The 12,306-nt window shown below is 28.0% G+C and overlaps 1 protein-coding gene across 1 annotated transcript; it reads right to left on the reverse strand.

Annotated features, from left to right (window-relative positions):
* Nucleotides 1-633: 633 nt before the first annotated feature.
* LOC101210125 (transcription factor bHLH157) lies at nt 634-5,644 on the reverse strand. The gene is made up of 10 exons (XM_004146152.3): nt 5,179-5,644; nt 4,099-4,188; nt 3,873-3,960; nt 3,610-3,651; nt 3,430-3,489; nt 1,887-3,335; nt 1,684-1,785; nt 1,426-1,581; nt 1,198-1,335; nt 634-1,099 (listed from the first exon to the last, which is right to left on the reverse strand). Exons 1-10 carry the CDS (start codon nt 5,274-5,276, stop codon nt 1,004-1,006), a joined length of 2,319 nt encoding a protein of 772 aa, XP_004146200.1. The 5' UTR covers nt 5,277-5,644; the 3' UTR covers nt 634-1,003.
* Nucleotides 5,645-12,306: the final 6,662 nt, after the last annotated feature.

Below are 12,306 nucleotides of genomic sequence, written 5' to 3' on the forward strand. Positions count from 1 at the left end.
GCTAATCCTCAAAAATAACAAATTTGACAAAATAATAAACACTCCTATGCTTCTTACAATGTATTAATATGCAATGATAGAAATATACTTGTTTTTTAATAGAATCCTAAATTTTGTTAGGATTAATAAATATTTTAATTTATTTTACTATTTTTAAAAATATTTTAATTTTCTTTTATTCTAGATTTCAAAATGTTACAATTTCACTTCATTTTTTTTAACTTCATCTCTGGCTTTTTAGTTTACATTTTAAACCCTTGTTTATAGTTGAATGAACTTTTAAAAAAATAACTTATATTTAATTAGATCGTTCAATCAATGTATTCAAGATGACTTAAACTTTCATATAATGATTCAAATCTTAAATGAGGCCAACAAAAACAAACTTTGAGTTTTAACCAGGTTTGTGCTAACTCAATCTAATGACAAAGTTGAGTGTTTACTTTAAGCAAGTTTTTTTTTTTTCCTCGTCATTTGGTGGAAGCATCATAAGAGCTCCGATTGTTAACTCATATTTGTTGATTAATTTTATTAGTGTTTTTGCCTTCAATGATTCTATTTTTCTGTGGAGGGATGAAAATTTAATATTTGAATCCATAGTATGCAGTAGAGATATCAAATAAGAGAAAAACATGAGAAATCTAATTTTAGTTGTAGCATTGTATAAACAAGTTAGCATTGACAAACAAAACTATATAGCCAAAAAGAAGGCTCACCAAATCTCAATACAATGGGAATGAATGTTCCCTTTTCTATACATAAGAACATACTTAGAAACTCTAGTTGCTCATTCCCATCCTAACTCTACTTGAATAATTATTAGAACCAAAAGGATCAATTTTGACCTTTGAAAATGCTACCTACTCTTCATCTATGCACATTCACTTTCTACTATACCATGCCACTAACAACTCAAATATTCTTGTTAGATCGAATTCCTCCTCGATTCGAGAAGCTTTTTTTTTTGTTCGTTTTTTCTTTTCGATCCATTTCTATTACTATACTAATTAGCTACTGCTTCTGTTCCACCGATGTTTGTTTGTTGTAGAAGCTCCATGAGGGACAAAAACACATTTATCCTTGTAATGCTTTGGTTAGCCTGCAAAACAAAGTGAATTCAACACTAATTAGAACGTGTACTTCAACAGTTTGTAAATAGAAAACTAGAACTCAAATTCATTCTCCATGATCTCTTACATTTACTTTCACCTCTACGACAAATTGCCCCCATATCTTGTCTTCTCGAATTTCCATCACGCCTTTTAAAATCGTCAATCCATAACTACGAATCATATCGGCTATCTCGAGAAAGAAACCTCTTTCCTCACATAGCATCTAAACAAAGAGCAATATAACCATATCAGAAAGAGGTTTCCACAATTGAGAAAAAAAAACTAGTTTTTGAGAAGACTTGATCGTTTATACCTCAACAAGCATTTGACCAGGTGAACTAAGGTCTTCGACTATAACTGGACAAACAGTTGGTGTTGCTCCCACTTTAAACGCCCATGTAACTCCACCACTGCCTCTCTCCGTGATACATTTGTCATTTACAGCTACTCCATCTCGTTGGTCAATTAACTGTAATTTGGGTTCAACACAAAAATGTTACTTTTATTAGTCAACTGTTAGAAGTAAAACTGAAAGAAGAAAAAAAATGAGGAAAGTGAACCAAATATTCACCTTTGGTTTGTTAGTTTCTTTAAGCTTGTCTGCGTATTTTGTAACACTTTGCAAGAAAAGCATGTATTTGATAGTCCGATCCAACAACGAATCAATGCTACACTGTCTCATCAATCAAAATTATGCATGTCAGATGCTGCATTTGAACAATGCTCGATATGAGAGCAACATAAAAAGATTGTAACATGAACTAGATTTTGTACCTTTGCACCACTAGGGATAATTTCTCTCAACTCTTTGATACGATCTTGGATTTGTTGTCGATCCTTCGGTCTTGGACGATTACTCTCTCCAGGTTTCGCCCTCTTCTTACAAATCTTAGCAGGCTCCTCACTCTTATGAGATAGTTCTAAAATGGAGCCTCCAATATTAGTGCTATAGCTGTCATCAATCCATGAACTTACCTGTGACTTTGGTACAGCTTCTTTCTTACATGGGAAACGACCAACCGTGCATGAAGGTTGTGTCAGATTCATGCTGGTGCAAGGGTCGAGTAATTGGATCGGATTACTGTCGAAAGACAGTCTTTCCATCTTTGACCTTCTTGAGCCAATTGAGTGATGATTCTCAACACTTGATTTGGTTGCAGAGCTAGTGTTGCTTAGACCATCCAAAAGCTCTTCAATTCCCAACTCCCAAAATAATCTCTTGCGAGGAAGATCAGTTGAGCCTGTGGCTAACTTTGATGTGCATGTAGACATACTGTTGCACCCACCCGAGTAACTGCCATGAGTATCTGTTATCATGCTATCCCAAGTTTTGCCCACTGGACATCCTGTGCCTAACCCCAAACTATCAAACAGTTTATCTTTTGCATTCTGCATTATGATTGTGTTATCTTGTTCGCTGGATTTTGATGTATTAGTTATCAAACTTTGAGCGGAAACAACAGAAACTTTGCTCGAATCATCTACAAACTTATTAACTTCAACCAGATTAGACGACGATGTTGAAACTCCTGTGACATGTAGAAGGTTATGGCTCAATGTCGCCGTTGCTCCATTTGTTCCGTTCTCTGGTGAAGAATCAAACCACTGAAATAGATCATCAACGAACGAGATGTCCGGGAGATCCATCGTAAAATCCTCAGAAAGATGCTTGTCGCAGAAGTCGGGTAGGCTATTTATGCTATCCGTAAGTTCACCTTCATTCATGGAAAATAGTTGAGCCGACTGCTGATCATTATCCATATGGAGAGAACCTGTTCCACTTGAGACTGATGCAAATGTCGAGCTACCGTTTCCAAATTCCACTGTGTTCCTACAGAAGTCAAGCACATTAGCGTCTGAATAACTTGGATATTGAGCATCTTGTTCTCTAATATCGGATGCTGGCAATAGCTCGGATGAAGTTAACACGGAATTCTCACAACTACTTTTACTGAAGTAGGAAGAAGTATCAAAGGCTGGCTGTTTATCAAATGAAGCATAAGATTTTCTTGTGAAGTCTGTGTGGCTGTTATTATGCATTGCACTGAGACTCCAATCATCAGAATTTGCAGGCAAGACGATGGACGTGAATAGGTCATTATAGTGAGCAATATCGGTGCTCGAAGCCATGCAAGTAGTTTTCTCTAGTGTAAGTCCACCACCATTTATCACTTCACACAATGACCTCTTTGCATTTGCCAAAATCTCCAGACTTTCCCAGATCTGCAGCAAAAACAACAAACCATTCAATTCCGGCCTAGCTAGAAAATTCAACAAAGTTAGAGCATCAACAACTTCCAGTATGATTATATATAACCTTATGTGTAGAGCCAAGCTGTATCACTCCATGCGGATGAACGGGAATCACTGCAACAGTCTGCAACCGATACGATCACATCAGCCAAAAATGTAATATTTATTAAAACAGAAACATAAAGCAAGCATGTTACCAAAATAATGTTGTTTTTGTAATGCTGAAGGAAACTAACAGCCATACCTTTACCCCATAGGAAAATTGTTGTTGTAACTCCAAATTATCCTGGAAAAATAGATAGGAAGAGATATCCAATTAATGGTGTATAAAGTTGCAGAAAATCTTCTTTTCCCAATTAATATTCTAGATTTGGAGATATTTTTGTATTCAAGTCACAATAAATACTGAAAGGCAATAATGAAGAGTTGAAAACAGAATCATAAGGAGATCGGGAGGTAATTAATGAAAAAGAATAACAGAGAGTAATGGAAAGAACAAACAAGTACCTGAAACATAGAGGAATTCCATTCTCCATTGGAAGCATCTGAGAAAATCCACTGGTGCTTTCCAGTGAAAGCAGCTGTGCCAATGACACTGACAAAAGCAGCCAAATAAGAATGAAAAATACAGGAATTTTCAACCTTTTGCTTCAACACAAAACATAATATTGAAAATTAACAAAACAAATGAAACACACACGTATATAAAACAAGATTAGGCAGCTTAGTTTACCCTTCACCAAGCATGTGAACTTGTTGAAGCATATTTGCAGCCACCAGCACCACTTGTTCTTCATACCAAATATCTTCCAAAGTCAACAACCTACATGCATATGCACCAACAACACAGCCTATGGTAAGCATTGTGCTGTAACATCACCACTAGACCCAAAAACGAATCTTAGTTGATAATTTACGGTATATTTGACTTTTTTTACGCATATTCTTCATATTCTCTCTCATTATTGAGCTTGAAAATTAGCACATAACCAAAAAACGACTATTGATATTAATTAGAAATGAAGTAACATCACAAAAGTTCGAACAGAAGACCTAAAGTCAAGGTCAATAAAAACTCATTACAATCTACTTGTATTGCATAATGCATAACAAATGTTAAGCTTTGAAGGTAAAAACTTAGGTCTCATTTGGTTTTTTGGTTTTTAGTTTTCGAAAATGAAGTCTATGAACACTTCTAATTATTTTTCATTATTTTCAAAAACCTAATCAAGTTCTAAAAAAATTAAAAAAATAGGTTTTAAAATCTTGTTTTTGTTTTTTAATTTGGGTAATAATTGAACTCTTTTACTTAACAAAATGAAAATTATAGTAAAAACTTGGAACACCGTATTTTTCATCTTTTTCAATAGAATATTTGAATTCTAAGCTGAATTTGAAAGACAAAACAAGTTTTTCAAAAACTTTTTTCCTATTTCTTTTTAAAAAAATGGCTTGGATTTTGAAAAGATTTGTAAAAGTAAATTAAAAAAAATAATAAAGAAACCCAAGTGGAAAGTACAGTTTATAAACTTAATTTTCAAAACAAAAAAAAACAGAAAGAACAAAAACAAACAAACAAATAGTTGCCAAAAGACATTATAATTAGTTTGAACACAAGACATCCTACTCGTACACATCACAAACTATTCCCAAACCCAAAAGCTTAGCTTAAGCTGATAAGTTACATAAATTATATTGAATCAACCATTAGTATTTTCTTAACTAAAAACACCACAAAGTAAAAACCAAAAGAATAAAAGCAAATCTCCAAGAGAAAAAGAACAGAGAGTTATGAAATGGTATAGAAGCTTACATGGAGTTTCTTCGATCAAAGCTCCAAAAAACACCATAGGACCAGTGATTACTACAGCAAATGCGATTAAGAACAGAACCCAACTCTGTTTTAGCCATTGGATTATTTTGAAAAACAAAAGACCAAAGAATGAATCCAGATTCAGTAAAGTGAAGAATAAGATGATTTAGATTGAGACCCACCAACAAGAACTCATATCCAAACACAAACTTGTTTGTTTCAACAAGAAACAGAAGAATAATGGGGGAGGATAAGTTGAGGAAGAAGAAAAGAGAAAAGGGAAATGGAAGGATTAAATGGGGAGAGGGGGGAGTTTTATAATATGAAGATAGAACAAGAAACAAAAAAACAAAAAACGAAAATGGGTTTTTAGGAATTAGAGTGATTTTTGTTAGTGAGTGATGAAAGGACAAAAAGAGAGAATGAAAAATGGAGGAGCAAAGGAAACACACAGATCTTTCGCATTTGATATGTTCGCCTAAATTTGTCTTCAAATACTCCCCCACTTTTTTCTCGCTCTTTTTCTCTTTTACCGGCTACACCCGGTGCCGGTCTCATCAACTTTTTCATATATATATAATATTATCTATTTAAACTATCTTTTTTTTTTTTAATGATATGAATTTGAGCCATTTGAAAAATATTAGGGAAGATTTATATAAAATAATTTCTAAATTGAAGAAATTAAGTGTAATTTTTTCTATGTTAAAAGAAAAAGACTCTTTATAATTGTGTTAGTTATTAAGCGTTTGTTTAGTAATTCATTTTTTATTTTGGAAAATAGACGTATATTGAGAGCTAATTTATTTTCTTTTTATCTTTTAAAATAATAAACTTGTTTTCTAAATTATAAAGAAAAATTGAAAATGGAAAAAAGAGAAGCTTTGAAAAAGTACATTTTGTTTTTGAAAAATATAAAACAAAATTAGCTTTTAATAAACAAAAATTAAAATGGTTATTGAATAATTACTTTTAAATTTAATTAAGAATATAAATCTTATACTAAGTTGTAAATCATTCCAAGAAATCGAGAGAGAAAAACTTAAATAATAAAAAATGGTTATTAATTAGATGAGAATTATGTTTATTTGGTATATAGTAAATTCCTAAACTCTTATTTAATTTTATGTGTAATAAAATTTTATTTAACAACTGGTTTTTCCTAATAGAATCCTATGTTTTTTTGTTTTTTAATTAATAGATCTGTGGATTTAAAAAAAATCATAATTTAAAGATTAGATTGTGTAATTAAAAAAAAAAGAGAGAGAAAAAATAAATACTCTTTTAAGACAAAATTTGGACAATAGATCTCTGTTTGTTAAAAGACACTTTTGATTCAGTATTATTATTCACTTTTTCTAAACACTCATCTAAAAATTTAAAAATATTTATATATGGAACCTTGGAAAAATAACTTTACCTTTTTTTCCAATTTTAATCCAAATATATATATATATTAGTAATTGATAAATTTTAATGAGAAGGTTTAATTTTTTAAGTTATTTTATTAGTCAAACTTATTTTTGTAAAATTCTTATAATAAGTTTATAAATAATTTTACATGAATCGAACCAGATTAACACTTAATCAACGTTAAAGTAAAATTTGAATTTAAATCAATAAAAATGGATGAAAAATAAAAAAAAATCTAAAAACTATTTAATAGTTAATTTCACACTAAAAGTTATTTATTATTATTATTTTCTGACTTTATATGATTTTCAAAAAGAATGTTTTGTATGAAAAGATTGAATATTCCTATTGAAGTTTGAAGGTAAAAGTTAATAAAAAAGATTGCATTTTGATTGTTTAATAAATACATCATATATGTTTGTGATAATTTGATATAAACACAAATATATTGCATTAAAAGGGATGGAATAATTATTTATATTTTATATTTTATATTTTGAATGATGCTCAAAAAGATAAGAAATTGATTAAATTGATTGTCCCTAAATGCTATGGTTCATTATTATTATTATTTCATATTTAACCATAAAATCAAAGTTGATAGTGTTTGGGGTTGTTCACATTTATAAAAATTTAATTGAAAAATTATTACATATAAAACATCATTATTTGTAGCATGAATCATTGCTATCCCATTTTGAATGTTCATGGTCATTGCATATTAATTGTAGATTAATAATTATACTTTACTCTTCTTTTGCATTAAATTATTGTAAATGTTAATGTATATTGAGAAAAAAATTCAAAAGGTAGCTATACCAAAATTTGATAGAAACTCGTAGACTTCAAATCCAGATTATCGTGTTTTTGACGTTAATATTTTGCGCTAACCCATTGTTCTGAAATTTTAAAATCGTATAGCTTTTTAATTTTCTATCTATAAACAGAAAACTCATAATTATGATGGTATATATACATTACAATGAATAATATATCTTCACTTGTCAGAAAATATTTGAAAATGTGTAAATATGATATAGGTGTCTAAAAAATAGTAAAAGGAGACCGAAAAAAAGTAAATGTTCGGAGTTGTTCAAAACTCACTAACATTTCCTAATATGTGGCGGATTTTCACTCATTTAAGTAAATTAATGGGTAAATTTTCTATAAATTTGTAAAAGTGAAGTGAGATACAAACAACTCCTTATTCAATAATATATGAGATTTGATAATCAAAAGTTTGATTTCTTTAGTCGAAAATCTATGCTTCATCTCCGTGTTCAATTTTAAAATCAAGTTATTTTAGAAAAAAATTAACCACTCAAAATAGTTATCGAGATACATTTAAATCATTTTTTAAATCAAAAGAATTTAACTAATAATATACGATTTGAAAAATGTTTTTTCTCTAATCAATTCAAGCGAAACCTAAGTCTAATATAAAAATTCAAATATAATTAGCAAACATTTGTCGAACTCATTAAACAAAAACTCTAACACTCTCCTTTACATAAATATAATTAACATAAAAAATACTTTTAAATATAACAAAATAAACTAAACTATTTACCACATACAACAAAAATTCAAATTTTATTAATAGTAGCATTACCAATTTCTATCTATATTTAACCTTCACAAAATCACAACTTTAGGTTAAAATAGAAAAAAATTGACAAAATATTTACATTTCATAAACAAAACTACAAAAAAACAAAATTCACTACACTTCATCTTTATACGAAGTATAAATATTTTATTATTATTCTATTTTTGACAATTTCTTTAATTTATATGAAATTTTTTTAAAAAATAGCAAATTTGAAATAATATTTACAACCTATAGATATGCTATAGTAATAGATCCAAAATTTTACTATAGATTATAAATATTTTAATTTATTTTGCTATTTTTAAAAATGATATTTTTTATATTATTTATAATAGTTTTTCTTCTAAAAAAAGTAATATAAAGTAAATAAAAATTACATCAAACGATAAAAACATTTTTAAAAAAATTTATAACACCTATTTTTTACATAATGTAAATATTAGAGAATCAAACAAAAATGATAGGTTATCAATTTTTAAATTGGTTACATTTTATAGTTTAAAAATACAGTAAAATTGACCTATTATCATTTTTTTTCTTTTCTTTACTATTTTTGCAATGGTGCCAGTAAAATAACCAAATTTCATTGGAATACAAATAAACATTTGGGGAAGATATATTGAAGGTTGTAGTGAAGGTGGACAAAAACAAAAAGTTTAATATAAATTTATTTGGAAAAAGTAAAAGTGGACAAAAATAAAAAGTAAAAATAAATTTTGTTTTCTCAAAGAAAAGGAAAAGGAAAATGGGAGAAAGAGGAGAATATTCCGGGGGGGGGGGGGGGAAGAGGGGTCCCACAATCTCGGGAAGTGAATGATGAAGTGATGAGATGAGTAATATGAAAGGCAGCTAAGGAAGGTGGGACCCTAAGAGAAGAATAGAATGTGTGGGGTCCCATCCAACCCCCTTTTCTTTTTTCCTTTTTTTTTTTTAAAATAAATAATATTCATTTTAACATATAAAATAATAATAATAATAATTGTTGTGATGCCCAATGTATGTATACATATTATATTATATGAGAAACCTCAAATCAACCACCTCGAGCCCATTTCAATAGTTACCATTCCCAATTAATTCCCTCCCACTAACTTCTTTTATTTATTATTTACCTATACTACAAAACATGTCCTTGGTCAAAAATATTCTTATACTTATAATTATGTTTAGATGAAAATCCTTAAATTTCTGTTCAATTATTATATCTTTTTATATCTTTTTATTAATTTAATTTATACTATAAATTTGTTAGCTCTCAAAGATAAAATCAAAATTTTTTGTTAGACTTATAAGTTTAAATACTTAGTCATATTTTTAGATAAAAGGATTGAATCCATCTTTTCAACTATGTCATACAAAAATAAACATGAAAATTGTATGTTTACTTATTTAAGAATCATAAAAGGTTTATTTATTAATTTTAATATTTTATTTGTATTTGTTCACTTTGATGTCAACCAGATTTTTCAAAAGATTATCCTTAGAAAATATTAAAATGATAGATAATTTGTTATAGATAACACAAAAAAACTAAACTATATACAGAATATAGCAAAAAATTTAAATGAACTAGAAAGGGTTGGATAAATTTTGCTATATTTTGTAAATACTTTCCATATAATTGAATTTTGGATTTTTCTTAACTCTTTTTAGCTCAAAGGAATTTTTGAAATTTTTTAATAGTTCGTTGAAATATTTTTTAAAACAAAACTTTAATGATTTTTATCTAAAATGTGCAGTAAGAGCATTTTCTTTTTATTTTTAACTCTTTTCGAAAGTTTAAGATTACATTTGAAACTTTTAATATTTTTTACACAAACATCAAAGTTGGAGGGAAATTTTTTTTTTTTTTTTTTTTTGTAATTTAACCTTTATTATCATATTATTACTTCTTGTTCAAATATAGGTTTTGGGTTTTTTACATATTTAAAATTGACAAATAAGATAGAAGAATATGAATAGGGAAAGAAAAATACACATATTTTATTAGTTGAGGTTGGATAGACCCTTCTACATTAAACTAATAGGGTTTAATTTTGTCAATCCGATGACTTCGGGTTGATCCATAGTTTACTTTTAACCCGATGTGTAACACGATTTATGTACAGTACTCCTAATCCCGCTCTATTTTTGTTTAAAACGTAACTATTAAGTTTCTATTCAATCAAATTTTTCTTAATAAAACCAATCTATATGGTTAGTTTTGGGAAGAGAAGATCAATTAAACAATCACTTACGAAAATGGAAGAAATATTAATTATTTGAATGTAATAATTAAAAAATAAAAATAAAAAAGAGATAGTGATGTAATGAAAGGCAAAGGTTTCATCTTTGCCCAACATTCTCTCTGTAACTTATTCCAGCCTCCATTTTTGGTTTGACCACTCACCAACCTTATGTCCACACCCCTCTCCCCCACTTTATTTATATTCTCTCTTAAATCTTTTTCACTTTTCTTTTCTTTTCTTTTCTTTTCTTTCTTTCTTTCTTTTTTTTCTCTTTTTGATATGATTAATGTTGATCCTCATTTTTAGTTGTAATCTCTATTTTAGATTTTCCATTACATTTGTTTAATATTATATATTCAAAAGTTCCCTTCATCTTCTTTAATTTCTTTTTTCCCATGCATGCTTTCCTTACTATATATATATATAGAAAAGAGATTTTTTGAAAAGTTCTTTATGCCCCACAATTATGCATATTATTTGTGTATATATGTTGTTATGAGATGTAAAACAATTACAAAACATCTATTAGATATGGGAAGATCATGCTATGCTTTTATTTAATAAAAGACTTTCTTTTACGGATATTGACGTTGGTTCGGGTGGGATTTTTATAATAAAAAATCGTTCACGTGAATAACTCATCATATGTATTCAATAACATCAATCAAATACCCTAGAATGAAAGTTAAATTAAGTATAGTTAAATAAAAGAAAGCTATAATAATTAAAGAATATTAATATCTATCTTTTTGTTGTGATCGAGAAAAAAATTTCTTCTAAAGAAAGTTGAACTACGTGAAAACTTTTGAAGTTAAGAAATATATTAACACTTGAAATTTTCTCAAAATTAGACTGAATGGAGAGATAATCATTTTATAGCTTTATATAGTAAAACTCTTATTTAACACTATACGTGATTATATTAGTGCAATACATCGCGAAAACATATTGCCATGATACATACATAGATATATATATATTAACATAGCTAATAATGTAATAGAAAACCAAGCTATGATTGTAACTTTATCAAACTCAATAACTAGATTAACTTAAACACTAAAATATACATTATCGACCTTTTAATACTTAAATATTTGTAATGGCTAATTTATTTATTTTTTTGAAATCTACGCTTATCTATCAAGTTCAATAGAACTTGAGAAATAAAAACGAATTACCATCATATAGCTAGAAAAGTAAAATATTTACTTAATGTGAAAGTGAGCTAAGCTCAATGACAATTGACATAGTGTACGACCTTATAGGTAAGCTCGGTTCAATCATCTAGTACAATATGGTTAACTTATATATATATATATATATATATATATATATATATATATATATATATATATATATATATATATATATATATATATATATATATATATATATATATAAGAATTTTTTTGTATATTTATTAAAGGAAAAATAAAACTATTAAAGATTATATAATAATACATTTAAATGAAAAAAGCTTCAACTTTTTAACATGTAACAAAAGCCTCTCAACTCTCCCCTTTGTAAGAAAGAGATCATATATTTTGTATAAATGTATGAATAAGAAAGAAAGGGTATCCAATGTTCATCTTTCGAATAATCTACAAAAGAATATTAGTTGATTAACTTATTAGAATGTGACAACACAAGTTTTGAGAAATATATATATAATTTAAAGTAATGAAAGTTCATTGACTAAAATGACATAATGCCATTTTATGTGTATATATATTATTAGAAGTATAAATGAGTAGCATTTGAAAAGAATTTTTATGCTATAAAATAAAACAGATGGAGTGGTAGATAGGTAGAAGGGTAAGTAAAAGTGGAAACAAATGATTAATGAGGAATGAAGGGATGATGGATGATGCT

The sequence above is a fragment of the Cucumis sativus genome, chromosome 3 (assembly GCF_000004075.3).
Source record: "Cucumis sativus cultivar 9930 chromosome 3, Cucumber_9930_V3, whole genome shotgun sequence".
In the NCBI taxonomy this organism is placed as follows: Eukaryota; Viridiplantae; Streptophyta; class Magnoliopsida; order Cucurbitales; family Cucurbitaceae; genus Cucumis; species Cucumis sativus.

Excerpts from the sequence above, each read along its gene's own strand:
- LOC101210125 (XM_004146152.3), bottom strand. The coding sequence starts at position 5,276 with ATGGCTAAAACAGAGTTGGGTTCTGTTCTTAATCGCATTTGCTGTAGT. Across the intron at positions 4,189-5,178 it reads TTTGATCGAAGAAACTCCAT|GTTGTTGACTTTGGAAGATA; the intron begins GTAAGCTTCTAT and ends ATATGCATGTAG. Across the intron at positions 3,652-3,872 it reads GGAATTCCTCTATGTTTCAG|GATAATTTGGAGTTACAACA; the intron begins GTACTTGTTTGT and ends CTATTTTTCCAG.